At 45.5% G+C, this 18,743-nt stretch overlaps 1 protein-coding gene across 5 annotated transcripts in view; it reads left to right on the forward strand.

Moving 5' to 3' along the window:
* The window catches only part of ECE1 (endothelin converting enzyme 1), a 191,373-nt gene that overhangs the window by 98,923 nt on the left and 73,707 nt on the right, over positions 1-18,743 (forward strand). For 4 of the 5 annotated variants that reach the window (XM_069079292.1, XM_069079290.1, XM_069079294.1 and 1 more), the window contains exons 3-4: positions 11,272-11,413; positions 16,866-17,078. In XM_069079292.1, coding sequence (XP_068935393.1) covers positions 11,272-11,413; positions 16,866-17,078 — 355 coding nt within the window. Of the gene's footprint in view, positions 1-7,611; positions 7,769-11,271; positions 11,414-16,865; positions 17,079-18,743 lie in introns of those variants that run through there. The other variant, XM_069079293.1, reaches the window with a different exon arrangement.

Here is an 18,743-nt window from a genome sequence, read left to right on the forward strand (position 1 = left end):
TCTAAGGGCTCTCCCAGCTCTGACACTCTGTGTTCTAAGGGGCCTCCAAGCTGTGACATTCTGTGTCCTAGGGGCCCTCCCAGTTCTGATATCCTGTGTCCTAGGGGCCCTCCCAGCTCTGACATCCTGTATCCTAGGGGCCCTCCCAGTCCTGACATTGTGGGTTCTAAGGGCCCCTCCCAGCTCTGACATCCTGTGTCCTAGGGGCCCTCCAAATTCTGAGACCCCTACCCACGCTTACTTACCATATTCCTACATCCGTTCCAGCACAAGTATTTTGTACTCTAAAGCCCCTTCCATCTAAGAACTTGTCCAGCCAGATCCTACCTAAGTTCTAAGGACAGAGCAAGTCACTGTGGGGAACATTGCTTGACAAGGTTGTTTCTAGCTGGTTGATTCCCTAAAATGATTTAAAATACCTATTTCAATCTCCCTTCCCTCAACTATCTTTTTTAGTGTCCCAGAAAAGTCAATATTCATCTGGCTATATACCCTTTATAGCACACACACACACACACACACACACACACACTATCTTGTGTGTATATATATATGTGTGTGTGACTTTATGTAAATATACATACATATATAATTGAGAGATGGGCCATGCATGTGAGACCCTCCAAGTAGGCCAGTGTGGCTGGGTATTAGGGCATGCAGAGGGGTCTAAGGCATAATTAAAAGAAGACTGGAAAGGTGGGAAGGCACTAGGTTGTGGAGAACATTCAGTGTTAAACTAAGGACTTTATAGTTCATCCCAAAGATAAATAATGCTTGGCAGTTTCATGGGATGTTCTGGTGGCTGTCCTATGTGTCCATGATAAACTTCTCCATCAAAATCAGAGTGGGAGCTCATTGAACAGGGAGGCGATGAGGTCAGACCTATGTTTCAGAAAAAATCACCTTGGCGGCTGAGTGGAAGATGAATTGAGTGGTGAGGGTTTTTTTTTTTAATTAATTAACTAGAATCAGAGCTAAATAGGAATTGTAATCCCCTTTCTACAGATGAAGAAACTGAGTCACTAAAAAGTACAATGAGAATGGTAGTGGTTAGTTCAGTCCCAAGCCCTCTGATTCCAAATCTGGGTCTCTTGCCAGTCTATTATGTGTTGAAACCCAACCTTGGTGTGGCAGAGTAATCTGAGCCTGAGTCCGACCCTGGCATTCACCTCTGAGCTGTCTGATGCCCAGGCCAGGCCCTTTTCTTTTCCCATCTTTACGGATGATCATCGTGAGGAAGGTGCTGAGCTCTGCAGGCTCTAGAAACGAAAGGGAGCCCCTACTCTGGTTACTCCCTTGGGGTATCCTACCAGTTCCTCAGCTCCATCCACATGTCCCTGCCTGCAAAACGTGTTTACGCTCCAAGGCCAGCTTAGTCAGGCCTCACTTCTGTAATTCAATATTTATCCTCTCATTAGGACATTGTTCCAGTGGTCTCTGAAAACCCTGGGAAACCAAAGGTTTGGGCACAAGTTCCCACCCAGGGCCAGGCTGGAAATGAGACTTGCCTAAGGGAGAGTCAGGGGCAGTTCTCGTTTACTGTCTCCGCACCCTGGCATGGAGTGCTAGCTCACCCTTCCCCAAAGTGGATCTGGGCGGCCTGCCACTGGTGTAGCCACTAGACTCCTGAACATCCACAGAGCATGTGTTCTGGGATCAAGCTCCCTTGTTTCTAAAACCTTCTCCTCAGAAGGCTGGACTCGGAGTGTTTGGGAGCTAGAAGTGACCTTGAAAGCTTGAACAGCAGAGCTGGAAGGGGTCTTAGAACACAGAATGTCAGAACTGAGAGACCTTAGAATAGAATATCAGAGCTGGGAGGATCCTTAGTATGTAGAATGTCTGACCTAGAAGGGAGCTTAGACCATAGACTATTAAGGCTAGGAGGGACCTCAGAACACAGAATATCAGAACTGGGAGAGACCTTAGAACAGAATATCAGAGCTGGGAGGATCCTTAGTACATAGAATGTCTGACCTGGAAGGGAGCTTAGAAAGAACAATGACGGAGCTGCAGAACCTCCGAGACCATCTACTCCAACCCTCTCAATTTACAAAGGACTGAACAGGGTCCAAGACCAGTCAATCAACAAGAGTTTATTCAGCACCTGCTCTGTGACAGGCACTCTGCTAGGCACCGAGGGACACTGGTACAAAAGAATGGAACAATCCCTACTCCCAAGGAGGTTGCATTCTAGTGGACGTCAGGCAGTCTGCCCCAGGTCCCACATTGAGTCACTGGAAGAGCCAGGATGACTCCCAGGCCAGCAATCTGGCCACAATTCCTTTCTTTGCTGTTCTATCTCCCCGTCCCCTCACAAAGACTTGAGCCGTTGAGGTTGGTCCTTCAGAAGGCAATGGAGACTCGGGGCAGGGGAGGGGGTTCCTTGGGTTGACCAAGCCCGGCCAGTTTCAGCAGCCTCCTTTCTCCATCCCCAAGGATAGAGCCTATGCCTCCATCAAGCCTTGTGCTCACTTACTGTAGGGGACCAGCCCAGAAGCCAGCTGACTCTTAGCCAGGCTGCGTGTGCCAGGAATTGGAGGGATGTTGCAGAGGTTAAAAATTCTATTTTCAAATCCCCTAAGCAACTCTTTTCCTGGAACTCAGAATTTTTAATTTAATTCTGACTTTTCCTAATTTAATTTCACTGGGTGTTCCATCTGTTCAGGTTTAAATTTATTCCAGCTCACTGTAGGCAGAGCAGCTCAGTTCCCAGTTAATGCGCCCCTAGTGGTAGCACTATGTAATTGGCCCAAATTGCTCAAGGTTGGAGAAAATTGAGATAGCTTTCCTCTCCCAAGGCACGTAATAAGTATATTTTTTAATTTAAAAAAAAAAACCTTTTTATTGAATTTTAATTGAATTTATGTAGCACCTGAAAGTGTACTAAGTGCCTTCCTCACAACAAACCTTGAAGGGATGTAGCTGCAAGTGTTATTTTCTTCATTTTACAGATGAAGAAACTGATGTTCAGAGAGGAAACTGTGCTCAGGGTCACGTGGTGTCAAAGGCAGGATTAGAATACAGGCCTCCAAGGACAGAATTGGATCCACTGTACACGCAACGCAGTGCCCTGGCTCCTTCACAGGATCTTGGAGGGCAGAGAGAAGCCCTGGTCCTAAACTATTTAGTAACCGGTGTCCTCCTCTCAGACTGAGCAATGCCTGCTGGGAGGGCACTAACCTCAAGGCTAAGAAGTGGGCATGGTTGGAGGGAAGAATAAAGACAGTAACTGCTTACTTTTCCATGTAACTTGATGATTTATAAAGTGACATCTTCCCCTGTGAGGTGCTAAGAATGCTATCATTGTGGACCCATTTTACAGGCACTGAAACTGAGGCCCAGAGAAGGGAAGTAGTCTTACAAGGTAGTTAGCCCATGTGCTATGTATGTCTAGTGCTTTTTCCAGTAATGCTTCTGAGTCAGGAGTGGAAGGGAAGGGAGAGCAGATGGTTGGGATTGGAGTGACTTCCCAAGAGGCACTGCTCAGCTGTAATGGGAATGCAAATTTGGAAGATCTTCCCTGCCCCTAGGCTAAAGTGCACCTGAAGCCTGGGGTGGGAGGCTTGTTTTTCAGTAGATACTTCTTGATTGGCCTGTGAGTCAATAAGGTTTACATTCTCTGAGCCAGGAGAAGGCTATATAAGCCCTGATGTGTAGCTTTGTTTTGGGACTCACTTTGAGAAGTGTTCTGTGATTTGATCTGAATTCTGGGAAGCCGTTGTTGAGAGTCCCCCGGCTTTGAAAAAACCCAGATGTTGAAACCCAGATGTTGACTGGGTATGGATGTAATGGTTGGACAGTTTGGAAATCTGTCTACTTGATCTGTCTCTGTCTTGATAATTCTGCCTGTATGCTTTGAAGTTTGGGGTGCTGACCTTTTTCCCCTGAACAAGGTAAACGATATATGTCTGACTGATTAAAGTAAGCTTGTTAACCCATTTTGAGTTGCTTTCCTTTAACAAAGCAGATCCAAGAACCTGTGGTGGAAGCAACCCTGAGGACGCTTGGGGGTGCTTGCTGCTACATCAGCTCTACTGGAGTGGTTTATCATTTCCTTTTACAGATGAGGAAACTGGGGCACACTGAGGTTAAGTGACTTATCCAAGGTCACACAGCTAATTAGTGTCTGAGGCCAGATTTGAACTCAGGAAGATGAGTTTTCCTGACTCCAGGCCATGCACTATGGTGCCACCTAGCTGCCTCAATAGTAATAATGATAATTGATATTTAAATACTAATTTAAACTTTGCAAAGTTCCTTACCTGGACTCACCTTATCCTAAAAACAGCCCTGAAAGGACTATATTTTCACCTCCCTTTTTACAGAAAGGGAAACTGAGGCTCAGAGAACCTCATGGCCCTGCAGACAGTTAACAAAAGAGATGGATTCAAACCCAGGTATTTCTACCTCCAGCTCAGAATACTTTTGCTGCTTCTTGCACCAAACTCATGAGTTTCAGTGCAGAAGAACCCAGCACTTAGCCCAGTGGCTGGCATACAGCAGGTATTTAATAAATGTCGGTGGAATTGAATTGAAAAACCCATTGCTCCTGGGACAAAGAACCAGGGTTGCTGGAGATTTTCTTGTTTCAAAACAAATGTCTGGGGCGGCCAGGTAGCACAGCAAGTAAGAGCACTGGCTCCAGTGTTGAGAAGACCTGGAGATTGAATCCCAGGCTCAGACACTTAGCACCCACCCAGAAACACCTGGCCGTGTAACCTTGAGCAAGTTACTTAACCCCAATTGCTTAGGGGCGGCCAGGTGGCTCAGCGAGTAAGAGTACCGGCTCCAGAGTCAGGATGACCTGGATCAAATCCAGGCTCAGATACTCAGCACCACACCCAGAAATAACTGGCCGTGTAACCTTGAGCAAGTTACTTTACCCCGATTGCTTTAAAAAAAAAAACAAAAAAACAAATGTCTGCTTAGTTCTACTTCTTCCCTTAGGTCCTTTCAATTCTTCTTTTGGGATTTTTAGACCTGACTTTCAGTTAGTACATTTCCCTACATTGGGCGAGGTTCTTCCTGGCCATTACCAAGAAAAAGCAGGAGGAAGAGGAGAGGCCATGAGGTATAATGAACAAGGAGTGGTTGGTCTTGGAGACACGAAGATCTGGGTTCGAGTTCCACCTCTTAACACCTGACGCTGTGTGATCCTTTGTTCAGTCCTGTCCCAGTCTTCATGACCTCATTTAAGGTTTTCTTGGCAAAGGTACTACCAATTCCTTCTCCAGCTCATTTTACAGATGAGGAAACTGAGGCAAACAAGGTTAAGGGACTTGCCCAGGGTCACCTAACTAATAAGTGTCTGAGGCTGGATTTGAATTTAGGAAGATTTAGTACTCCAGGAAGCTAACCCTGCACTATGGTGCCACCTAGCTGCCCCTGTGTGATCCTGGGCAAATCTTTCAACTTCCCAGTGCCCTCCATCTGCTCTCTAAAATGAAAGGCTAGTCAAGTCAAACGAATCAGCATTTGTTAAGCACCCGCTGTGTACCAGGCAGTGTGCTAAACCCTGAGGATACAAAGAGAGACAAAAATAACAAACAGTCCTTGTTCTGAAGGAGTTCACAGCCTCGTGGGAGAAGCAGCATGCGAGATAAGGACTGAGGGAATTGGACACAGGATTGGGAGGGCGCAGCATTGGGGAGAACTGGGCCTTAAGGAAGCCAAGAGGTGGCGGTGAGGAGCCAGAGGACTCCAGGCACAGGGTAGCCAGAGAAAATGGCCAGATCTGGGCAAGGTAACAGTCTTATCGGAGAATAGCAGAAGGTACAGAAGACGGCAAAGGGAGGCTGGGCCAGGCTACGCTGAGTGTCAAATAGCAAACAGGGGATTTTGTGTTTTATCCTGGAGGTCATGGAGCAGGAAGGGCTGGGGATGTAACTCACAGCCCTGCTTTAGAAAGACCAGACTCGTAGCTGAGTGGAGGGGCGTGGGGGCTGCAGGGGGGTGGTGGGGACACCAATTATTTCTGGCCATGGGCTGGGTAATACCTGCTGGAAGCCCCGTTAGAGAATTCAGCCGACGTTTATTGATTGATTTATTGTTTATTGATCGTGGATAGAAGTCTGTGCTAGGCACAATTGCTGTTGCTAGGCTTAAATGAGACATGGACCTAGTTTTTCAGGAGTTTCCATTCTAGTAGGGTTTGAAAGGAGGAGATAAGACACAAGGACAGGTGTTCGTAATATGTATTCTGGATAAGTGCATTTGAAAAGTGCAAGAAAAATTTGTAGATGAGGTCCCAGGGAACAGTTGTCTTATTGCATTGGGGGATATGGAAAAAGATGGTAACTTTGGAGTTAGAGCAGACCTCAGATGTATTGAATCTAGTCCCATCTTCTCATTTCACAGATAAGGAAAGTGAAAGCCAAGGTCATATTGATACTGAGGGGCACAGACAGGATTCAAATCTGCATCCTCTAACTGTGGCCCCCGTGGTCTTTGCACTGCTCCATAAAAGGGATCCCTTTGATTCACGGGATAAAGAGGGAGGAGGAGGAGGGCATGCCAGGCATATGAGATAGCGTGAATAAAGGCAGGGGGCCTAGGAAGTGCAGGGAATGTTGCAGGAACGGGGACTTGACCAGTTTGGCATAATCGTGGAGAATGTGAAAGGGAGAAACGGGAGAGTAGGCTTGGAGTGCTTCAAATGCCCCACAGAGGAAGTTGGACTTTTCTCAGTAGTACTAGGAAGCCTCTGAAGGTGGTTGAGCTAAAGAGTTGCCCTCTTGAAATGTCTGCACAAGAAAGATTAGCCTGGGTGCATGTGGAAGATGAGTTGGAAGAGGGGGAGAGTGGAGGCTGTTAGAGAGTAGCCTTTCGGGGTGCTCTGGCGACCTCCAGCACAATCACACCTAATCAGGAGCGTGCCTGGGCTGCCAAGAAAAACAGCAGTGTTTTATGTGGCTTGTGGTCATAACTGGTGGTTCTTAAGCCGTCCGTCACTTTTATAGCCCTTCTCAGGCCCCATAGTGCTGTGTACACAAATGTTCCCATATGGCCCTGTGGCCTTATAACTTTTTGAGAAACTTTGATCCCAGAGGCCCCAGCCTTTACGGGAAGCAGCCACAGCCATAGAAAAGGCTAGAGCCCCTTGGCCCTTCATTCTCAGACTGGCCCCTGGCTGTCTGAAAAGACAGCCCTGAAGTGAACTGGGCTGCTGATGTCCCATCATTAGAGATGTTCAAGTGGACAATAGATGGTAGGTTTACAAATGCTGCCTTCTACACAAGGCTTCTCATCCTTCTACCTCCCCCACCATACAAACACCCCACTGTTAGAGCCTCCCCCCCCCCCCCCCCTAGATTTACTTGGTAAATTTTTTTTGGACCAGACCTCCTCATTTTATAGTTGAGGAAAATGAGACCCCTTGAGCTTAAGTGAATTAATTGTCCAAGGTCCCCAGATATGCTCCTGTCAGATGGCTGTTCAAGGCCAGGTTAGATTGGATGGTGCCTGGGTGTCTCTGGGACGGAGCCCACTGGGCCGGAGATTTGGCCTTCCAGCCACTGCTGGGTGTACTTCCCTTTATTGTGACGCCCTTCCTGTTTAGTTCAGAGCCAGTTTGGCTGCTAATTCCTGGTGATTTGATTAAAATAGGCTGTTCCCCGAACTCCCCTCCTGTCCTCTCCCTTGGCTGGTTCCTCCCAAGAATCCCGATCAGTGACTCACTGATGGGTGAATCCAGGATCATCTGAAGGAACTGGGGATGGTTAGCCTAGACAAGAGAAGACATGGAGGGAAACATGAGAACCGTCTTCAGGTATTTGAAGGGCAGCCTTGGGGAAGGAGGGGTTACAGCGACCTAATTCTGTTCCAAAGACCAGGACTAGGGTGGGGAAGAGGGAGAGTTGCAATGAAAAGGAGCTCAGGTTGATGTAGCCAGTAACAATAATTGGCTTACCAATAACATCTGTCTCAGCATGGAAGTGGCTGCTGGGGACCTAATGGTTTCCACTTTCCTGATGATTTCAGTGCCTGCTTATTGGGGATATTATAGACTGGAGAAGAATAAGTGGGGGGAGGGCTAAGGGGAGAAAGGTATATCACATCATTGTCATATGCAAGTAGAAGCCTCTACAAACAAGGAAGAAGAGGGATACACACACACGTACATGCACACGCTCAGAGAATTGAATACAGAAGTACATTTCACTCAACAGGGAAATAGGAGAGAAGGGGGAATTGAGAGAGGGTAGATTAAGGGAGGGGCAGCTAAGTGGCATAGTAGATAGAGTGCCAGGCCTGGAGTCAGGAAGACTCATCTTCATGAGTTCAAATCTGACCTCAGACACTTCCTAGCTGTGTGACCCTGGGTAAGTCACTTAACCCTGTTTGCCTCAGTTCCTCATCTGTAAAATGAGCTGGAGAAGGAAATGGCAAACTGCTCCAGTATCTCTGCCAAGAAAACCCCAAATGGGGTCACCAAGAGTGGAACAATACTGAACCACAACAAAAGATTAAGAGAAGGACTAGCCCTAAGCAGAACAAACTCTTCCTAAGGATGTACGAAAACATTTATAGCTCTGTTTTCAGTGGCAGAGAACTGGAAACCGATAGGTTGCCCATCAGTTGGGGAATGGCTGAACCAATTGTGGTATGTGAATGGATTAGAATGCTATTGAACAAATGAAGGGGACAGTTCCAGAGAAACCTGGAAAAACTTATATGAACTGATGCAAAGTGAAGTGAGCAGACCAGAATTTATACAGTAGCAACGATATTGTAAAGACAGACAATGCCATAAAACTCTGATCAGTATCATAATCAACCATGATTCCAGAAGACTAGGGATGAAACATGCAGCCTGTCCACTTCTTTACAGAAGTGAAAGAATCAGAGCACAGAATCAGACTTTTTTTTTTTTTTGGAAGGGGGAGTGGAATGTGACCGGTACAGAAATTTGTTTTGCATGATCATACATGTTTGTCACAAGTGTTTGTTTTTTCTTTCTTTTTCAGTGGGGGATAGGGGTGGGGTGAAGGTTAGGAATGGGAATGGGGGGTGTCGGATCTTTGCTAATGGAAAACAAATTAATTAGAAAAAACCAGTCCTGTCCCCAAGGAATTGGCTACATTCTGATGGGGAAGGCAACATGTACGTAAATCAGAATGCATACAAGTCCCATGAGAAGCAACCTAGTGGAGTGAGAGCTGGTCTTCAAACCAGAAAGACCTGAACTCATGTCCTTTCCCTGGCATGACCCTGGGCCAGTCACTTACCCTTTCTTTGCTGCAGGAAGCTCACTGAGACTTTCACTTACAGAAAAGGTACAGACCTACATCAGTAGAGGGTGTGTCCTCCCTCTGGAATTCCCTATATTAGTAAAATCACAGAATCCTCTTTCTATCACTATTTCTTCCATTATCGTTATTCGGTTATATCTAACTCTTCATGACCCCCTGGACCACAGCACACTAGGTCCTTCTCGCCTTCTCTATCTCTCAAAGTCTGTTCAAGTTCATATTCATTGTTTCCATGACACTATCCATCCATCTCATCCTCTGCCATCCTCTTTTCCTTTGGCCTTCCATCTTTTCCAATATCAGAGTCCTATCTTCTCATTATGTGACCAAAGTATTTAAGCTTCAGTTTCAGCATTTGACCTTCCAGTGAACAGCCCAAATTAATTTAAGGATTGACTGATTTGACCTCCAGACTCTCTAGAGTTTTCTCCAGGAGCACAATTTGAAAGGGTTGATTCATATAGAGTAGAAGGAAGATATTCAGTTGACAGTTGAACTTTTCCCACTCTAAGAGTCTATGACTCTATACATTAAATTCAGCAAACATTAAGTGCCTGCTGTTTGCCCAGCACTGTGCTGGACACTGGGAGAGGAGCTGAGTTTATTTAAATGATGACCTCTGTCTTCATGGAAATCCCAGATAGGTAGAGAAGAGTTGGGAGACACTCCAAGTGCAGGTCACTCTAATAGAAAACTTACTTATTTAGTGAATTGGTTTTGGACCTGTGATCTCAACAGTGTAGAGGAACTCCCTAATGTGGAAACTCCCTCCACTGATGCTGATTGGACAGCTCGTTTGTGACTTAGTCTTAAGGGGTTTTGTGGGTCATTAAGTTATGTTGAGTTGTTAAATGACTTTTCCAGGATCACAAAGCTTGTCTATCTGGGGCCATACTTGAATTCGCATCTCCCTGGCTTTGACTCATTCTAACATGGTGTTTTTCATATGAAATAAAACATGAGAAATACACAATGTAGGAAGAAAACACTTGGCACAGTCAAGAGGGAACATATTTTTTCTAAGGGGTGTCAGGAACAGTGGCACTTTCTAGGATGATAGGGGTAGGGAATAATAGTTCACATTAACTTAATACTTCCCTTACAACCTTTCAAGTATAAGGAGTGCATATATTATTATTATTCTCATTTCGCAGATGAGAAAACATCATGAGAAGCTGCAGAGTATATTGGAAGAGAGTGCTGGATTTGGAATTCATATCCCATCCCTAACATTGGCCATCTTTGTGACCTCAGGCAGGTCATCATTTAACCTCTCTGGGCCTCAGTTTCCTCATCTTTAAGATGGAAGGAGCAGCAGATTTAGAGGCAGAGGTCATAGGTTCAAATCCTGCTCCTGGTATGAGCCAAATAGAGTCACATAGCCTTACCCAGACTCAGTTTCCTCATCTGTAAAATAAGGGGGTTGACCTTAATGACCTCTAAGGATATCTCAAACTACAGTGCTATGTAGATGTGGCTCTGAAAAATGACAAGCCCATGGTCACATAACTCTTTGTTGCCCCTGCTGGGACATCACCCTGGCTCCTCAGACTGAGAAAATGGTTCTTGACCTCCACTGCCATGTTGGTATGGTGGAGATCCTGCTGAAATGTTCTCTCGAGACCTGAAAAAGTCCAGTTTCCTGCCCTTTCCTGAACATGGTGATGGAAGAATTAGAGAAAGTTGTCTTCTCCTTACTCCCTACCACCCTCCCCCCCCCCAGCCCATATCAAGTGACACTTTAAAAACATACAGACCCTCCTCAGGCTCAGCCACTGGCATCTCTGATGTTTGAGCAGTAAATCTGAGCTGCCGATCAAGGGTGGGGATTTCTTTACGGGATTAGGGCTAATTCCCTGGGAACCAGACCCACCTGAAGGTGGGAGAGCAGCCCAGATGTCTCCCTGGCATTGTTCCCACCAGGCTGACCGTGTCCTCCATGGGGATGGTTGGGTGGGGATGCTTTTGTTGGTGGGAAGGAATTCAAGGTTAATTCTTCCTCCTCCTCTTCCTCCTGCAGGTGAATTTCCGGGGCTCCAGGAATGGCCGCAGTTGCTGGGCCGAGAGAACTCATGTCGAGAAGCGTCTGTCAGTGGTGATTGTTCTTTTGGTGCTGGGGCTGTTGGCCTCCCTGGCATTCTTGGCCTTCCAGTACAAAACTAGTAAGTGCCAACCCCCTCACTGTGCTTGCTTCTTTCCTCCCTGCTCTTAACTTAAACAGATCTTAGGTATGGAGGAAAGGGGACCTGAGTTCAGATCCTGCTTCTAATGCTTACTATACATGTGACCTTGGCAAATTCAGTTTCCTCTTCTGTGAAATGGAGGCCTTGCCTCCCGAAGTCCACATTAACTCGATGATCCTACAATTCAATGAGGATTAGGAATAAGGACTAGACTTGTGATTTCTTGGTGTAGGGAACTTCCAGATGAGGAAACTCCCCCTGCAGATGCAGGTGGCACCTTCTCTGGGAGAGTTGCCCACAATACTGAAAGTTTAAATGATTTGCTAAGGGTTTCCCAACAACAAGCAGGATTTAAATATCAAGGAGCTTTACTAGGTACTGGGGAAGCAGAAATTAATTAATAGGATCTAGGCCTTGCTCTAAGTTTGCCATCTAGAAGGGGCAGAGAGACCTATGGTAAGGGTGGCAGAATGGTTGGGTCACTAGATTGGGCATAAGAGATTATAGTTTTTAGGACTCAAGGGGACCTAACTTGTCCACCTTCCTCATTTTATGACTGAAGAGACTGAGAAAAGGAAACCCGTTTGCTCAAGGTCACACAAATGGTAAGGGTCAGAGATAGGATTTGAACTCATGTCTTCCTGACTCCAGAGCCAACAGTCTTTAAAAAATCTGTTGCCTAGATTTAAATCCCAGCTGTACCACTGACTAACTACCAGTGTGACTTTGGGCAAATGGCTTAATTCTTCTGAGACTGAGTTCCTGGTGAGGAAACTATCTGCCAATCCAGATCATTAGCCCTGAATTTATCTTGAGAATTGCCTGGGACAGAGAGGTTTAAGTGACTTTTCCAGCGTCATTCTGCCAGAGTAAGTAAACATTTATTAAGAACCTGCTTAGCCCTAGAGATACAAAAAACAAAACAAAACACCAAAGACAGTACCTGCCCTCATGGAGCTTACAGGCTAATGGGAGAGAGAACAAGCAAACAGATATGTGCAGATATGCTGTATACAGGATAAATGGGAGATAAATTAGCAGAAGGAAGATACTAGACTTAAGAGGGATTGGGAAAGGTGGGAAGAAGGTGGGATTTTAGTTGGGACTTGAAGGAAGCCAAGAGGCAAAGATAAGGAGGGAGAGCATTCCACGCATGGGAGACAGCCAGAGAAAATACCCACAGTCAGGAGATGGGATGGCAGAGCTTGCCTCAGACCAGAGTGAGTCAGAGGCTGGACCTGACCTCAGAGCTCCCTGATTCGGGGCCAGTTCCCTCTACCACCACCTCCTCCTCATTGTTATTTATCAAGACTCCACTGAACACACCACAGCCAGGGGCTGGGCATAACCGAGGCAGGCGCATGCTTCCTCATCAGCTAACTCGGTGAGAAAGGTGGCCTCGTTCTTCTGGCCAACCAAACTGGTTACCCAGCGACTGCTGGCACGGGTCATGTCTGAGCAAACATCAAGCCCGTCAGAGCAAATCCTCTGATTAGCCTTGAGATCTATCCCCACCTATGAGTTATGTCTGGACGCCTTCCTACATACTTGTTCACATCTCAGAGGAATCCTCCCTGGCGTGGACTGCAGGTGCCTTAGCAAACAGGAACAGCAAAATAAAGAGCAGGTTGTTTCCGAAGATTATCTCAAGCTCTCCAGAAAGTGACTGACCGGGGTCAGTGGTTAGGGAAGGGAGGGAGAGAAAGGGGGGACTGAGAATGAGAAGGTCTGGGTCCTCCTGGCTGCCTTTTCCAAGGCCATCTGTGTGTATCAGCAGGCAAACAAGTACTTTCTCTGGTAAGAGGGTGAATGGATGCCAAGGAGAACAGACAAAGAGACAGAGAATGAGAGAGAGGAGAGGAGAGGGAGGGAGGAAGGGAGAGAAAGAAGAAACAAGCAGACAGACAGAAGAGAGGAGAGAGATGAGAATGAGACAGAGAGAGAAGGAGAGAGACAGGCAGAGACAGAGAGAAGAGAGGAGAGGGAAGGAGGAAGGGAGGGATAGAGGAGATAGGCAGGCAGAGGAGAGAGAGAAAAAAAGGGAGAGAGAGGGAGGGAAAGAAGAAAGGAGAAAGAAAGAGAGCACGTGCACACAAGCACACTACACTGCAGTGAAAAGACTCTGTATCACCCTAGTTGTAATGACCTTGGGCAAGTCACTTCCCTTCTGACATTCATCCGTAAAAGGGGGATAAGAAAACCTACTCTATCCTGCCCTCATCAAGGGATGTTTTGAGGAAAACACTTTGTAAACTCTAGTAATGGGAGCCCTTAGTATTATTCCGCAGGCCAAGCCAAGACTAGATTCCTGAGATGTGCGTCTTTTCAGTTGTTACTGTGTTTCTGCCTGGAAATGCCTCTGGTTTGTCATCAGACGTTAATAAGCTCACAGGTCACTTTCTGAAGCCCTGGGTGGCACTGTGCCTACGAAGGGAGAAGAGGCCAACACCTGCCAACCCACACCCTCCTTTGCACTCCCAAAGGCCTCTTTGAGGGTCAATAGTCCTTATTACACAAAGAGCTGCTGCCTCCACCCTGTGCCACTTCCAAGCACAAGCAGCCAGCATCTGATGTAGTTCGACAAGATGTGAGAGTGAGGAGAGACCTCATCGAGTCCAGTTTGTGCCCTTCATGCCCTCCCTGACAAGTGGTCGTCCATCCTCTCCTTGAATGCTTGATACCTAGGAACTTGCCATTCTAATGCAGGACACATACCTCAGATTGTTAGGAAGCTGTTCCCAGTATGGAGCTTAAATCAACCTCTCCACCATTTAGGATTGTTATAGGATTGAAAATTTAGAACTGAAAGTGATTTTAGAGGACAGATCATCCACTTTCCTCTTTTTTCAGATGGAGTTAAGTAACTTGCCTAAGGTTGCTCAAGAAGTAGAAAAAGCAGGATTTGAATTCAGTTCTTCAGCCTCAGAAATCAATACCTCTTCAGTTGCACCACAGTGCCTTGATCCCCTTCTTACAGGTGGAGAAACTGAGGTTGGAGCATATAGTCTTGGAGGAACCAGATATGTGAACAGTTAACATGTTCACATGTTATGGTGGAAATGGTGTTTGAATCCGGTCTTTTCTGACCCAAGGCCAGTACTCTATCTGTTATGCCATGATGCCTCTCAGCAGTCTTGAGGACTGTTGGTTGAGGGTGGGGGCATTCTGCTCTACTTTGGACATCTCCAATTGTTAGAACCTTTTCTTGACATCAAACCTAAATCTGCCTTTCCAGCTCCCACTTACTGATCTGTCCTCCTGGGCAAACGGGCAAGGCTAATTCATGATAGCCCATAAAGTAATTGAAGATAGCTCTCCTAATCTCCCATGAGTCTTCTCTTCGGTTCCTTTATTAAGTCCTCAGATTGATGTTATGTCAACATCAATGACTTACTGCTCTGAATTCTTAAAAGGAAAAACTAAGGAGAGGAAAAAAGGATTATAGATTTAAAGTTGGATGAAACTGAATGGGAAAACTCAGGAACAGAGGTTAAATGATAGCCAGTGTCAGAAGTGGGACTTGAACCCAGGTTCTCCTGATTCCAAGCCTCAAAACAGCCAATTTTAGTTCAGGCATCAATATGCTAATGTTGTAGTTGGGTACATTGTACGGGGTATAATGTATGTCATGCTTAGGGCCAAGGCAGGGAGAAAGACAGACAGACCAGATGGGTTCCAAGCCTCCAGCTCTGACCAGGCTCTCTCTCCTTTCTAAGTTGTCTGTGACACACTATACAGCTTCTCCCAAGTAATAAACTTAGATTTACCCATGAGACCATGCAAGACCTTGGCCCAGCATACAGTAGAACTGAAGTATTATAACAACAGTTGCCTGAATAAGCAAGAGATAAAGGTTTACTGCCTGTGCCCATCAACTTTCCTAGATAAGGCCAAGTGATCAGATTAAATTCTCTTTGAGGGCGGGGAAGGGAGAGGGCTGAAATTTCATTGGATTTAGAGCTGGCAGTGACCTTAGCCATTGACTAATCCAGTCCCTCTCATTTCTACAAAGGTGAAAACAGAGACTCAGAAAGAGAAAGTGGCTTGTTTTGGTTAGGAACGCCAGTATACAGACCCAAGTCTACTGACTCCCAAACTCAGTAACACTTCCAGCTCTACATGCTACACCTTGTTGGATAAGAGGACTGGGCATGTAGCAAACGTCCAATAGACGCAGCTCAATTTAATTCAATAAACACTGATTAATTCTTACTATTTAGCCACAGCATTCCTATTTCCCAACAGTTCTTTTAGGTAAGGGCTTATTGTTTCCATTTTACAAATGATGAAGCTGACTTTCTTTTGTCTTTCTGTGTACCCCTAGAACTTAACAGAGTGCCTGGAGTACAGTAGCTGTATAATAAATGCTTGTTAACTGATAGGCAAGATTTGAACTCAGATCTTTCCTATTCCAAGTCCAGCACTTTAACTACTCTGCCACCAAGGTGCCTACCCTGTATTCTTGTGCCTCCATGGCTTTGTTACTTCTCTCCCCTGTGCTAAAAATGCTCTAAGTCCTTTTCTCTTCCTTTTCATCTGTTATGTTCCTATTCATTCTTTAAAACCCAAGTCTTTATTCATTCCCACAGTCAATAAGAGAATTCTCATCAGCCTTTGAAATAGTTTTGTGCCTTTCTAATGTACTTTTTCATAATAGATAACTATAACAGCATGTGTAAGGCACTTTGATTTAATAGTACTTGAAGGTTTGCAGAGTGCTTTACAGAAGTGATCTCATTTGATCTTTATAATAACCTTGGGATGCAGGTTCTATTATCATCCTCATTTTATAGATGAGGAAACTGAGGCAGACAAAGGGGCAACAGCTAGTAGATGTCAGAGACAGAACTTGAACTCAGGTCTTCCTCACTCTCAGTCCAGAATTCCAACTGATGTGTCACCTGGCTGCCCATGTAATACTGTGTCAGATTGAGAAGCAGCACAGTTTAGTAGATTGAGTACCGGACTCAGCAGCAGCAGCAGCAGTAGCAGGGATAGTAGTAAGTAGTAGCAGCAGCAGTAATAGTAGCAACAGCAGCAGCAGTAGTAGTAGATGGCAGAAACAGTAGTGGTATCATACCCTACTAGAAAAATAAAGTTTTTTCGGGGGAAGTTCCACATCTCCTCCAGCACCCAGAACATTCTCTGTTTATAATCCATTAATTAATATGTAAATAAATTTTTATAAGTGTTTACTATGTGACGATGAAAGAGATTACATTCATTGCCTTCAATGAGCTTACATTCTATCCACAGTAGATTGATATCCATATTAATAATCATTTGTCAAATGAAACTATAGCCAGTGCTTAGAACAGTGCCTAGCTCATAATAGGCATTTAATAAATGTTTATTGATTGATCAGTGTATTACCCAGCAGCGTGTGCCCTCCATAGCCTCTCACTGACTTCTTGTTCCCCCTTCCTCCTAGGACCCCCTGCTCTGTGCCTGACTGAAGCTTGCATCTCAGTGACTAGCTCCATCCTTAGTTCCTTGGACCAGACAGTGGACCCCTGCCAAGACTTCTTCAGCTATGCCTGTGGGGGCTGGATAAAGGCCAACCCTGTGCCTGATGGCCACTCCCGATGGGGGACCTTCAACAACCTCTGGGAACACAACCAAGCCATCATGAAACATCTGTTGGGTAAGGCCCTCCTACTATCGGGGGAGGAGGAGAAGTTAGGATAAAGGGGAAGGGTCAGACTATAAAAAGGCATAAGAATCTGGGCACTACTGACCTTGAGCCAACTAATATTTATAAAGCACCTATTTGAGGCAGCAAGGTGGGATGGTGGATAGAGCACTGGGCCTTGAGTCAGGAGGACCAGAGTCTAAATCTGCCCTCAGACACTTACTAGTTGTATGATCCTGGGCAAGTCCCTTAACCTCTTTCTGCCTCCGTTCTGTAAAATGGGGATAATAATTACACCTACCTCCCAGGATTGTTAAAATAATTGTAAAGCACTTAGCCCAGTGCCTGGCACATAGTAAGCAATGTAAAAGGCTTCCCTTTGGCTTAAGTTCTCATAGAAAATAAGGGAAGCAGGTCTTCACTCCCAGTAATAAAAGGGGTATGGGGAGTCCTGGAAAAACTGTCTTTACTTCCAAGTTTGGGAGTCTTAACCAATTGTTCCCTCTAATTTGGGGGGGGTCTTTTTGGAGGGGGGGAAGGCAGGGCAATTGGGGTGAAGTGACTTGCCCAAGGTCACACGGCTAGTAAGTGTTAAGTGTCTGAGGTCAAATTTGAACTCAGGTCCTCCTTACTCCAGGTTCGGTGCTCTATTCACTGCCACCTAGCTGCCTCCCTTCTAATTTTTAAAAAGAAAAAAATTTTGCACACAGTCATCTAACCTTTAAATATCTCTAGCAAGGTGGAATCCACCACCTCTTAAGGTGGCCTCTTCCACTTTTGAACTGATTTAATTGTTAGGGAGTTATTCCTGACTTCAGGCCTGAATCTACCTCACCTCGAAGTAGAGTGTAATGGAAAGGCCCCTGGTCCAACAGGCAGCAGCCTTGGGTTTGAGCACCTTTCCCACTAACTTGCTGTGTGACTGAACCTGGCCAGATCGGTATCTCTTGAGCCTCAGTGTTATCATATATAAATAAGGGAGTGCGACTGCATAATGCCTTCTAATCTAAGATTCAGTGATTCTCTTATTTATAAGTAGATGACTGTACTGTTGGATCTACATGGTGTAAAGGCACAGGGGGTCATTGTTCAGTGTTGTAATTAAATCGGAATTTCCATCTCATCAGCACCCTACCCTTCTCTGATTGGAAGGTTGGCCCATGACGTCCAAACCTCCGTTTAAGGAGAAAGCCCAGCCCAGACATCGTTTCTCACCTGGCTGGACTACTTTGATACTTCTCAGCCTGACCTCTTCCTCCCCCCTGCTTTTAATCTTCCCCTTGTGTGTGGTCTTCTTTCATTAGATTGTAAACTCCTTGAGGGCAGGGGACTATCTTTCCCTTTTTGTATTTGTATCCCCAGCTCTTAGCACAAAGCCTGGTGAATAGTAGGTACTTAATATGTGTTTGTGGACTGTTGCCAAGTAGAACTTAGAACAAAGTTAATAGGATACACATTGAATATTCTGCCCAATGTGTTACTGTGCTATGTGGTAATGACTTATGGTAGATAATTGACATCAAAATTACTGTGCCTTGCATTACTTTTGTACAACAAAACTTTTTTTTTCTTTTCTGACTTTGTTCTTCAGTGTCTGGAATCGTCACCACTAGTGCATTTTCTCTGATAGAATGACGTACTGTTTAATCTCTCTCTCTCTCTCTCTCTCTCTCTCTC

The sequence above is a fragment of the Petaurus breviceps genome, unplaced genomic scaffold (genome assembly GCF_028583685.1).
Source record: "Petaurus breviceps papuanus isolate PSGF00001 unplaced genomic scaffold, PetGlider_PUasm1.0 91041, whole genome shotgun sequence".
NCBI lineage: Eukaryota > Metazoa > Chordata > Mammalia > Diprotodontia > Petauridae > Petaurus > Petaurus breviceps.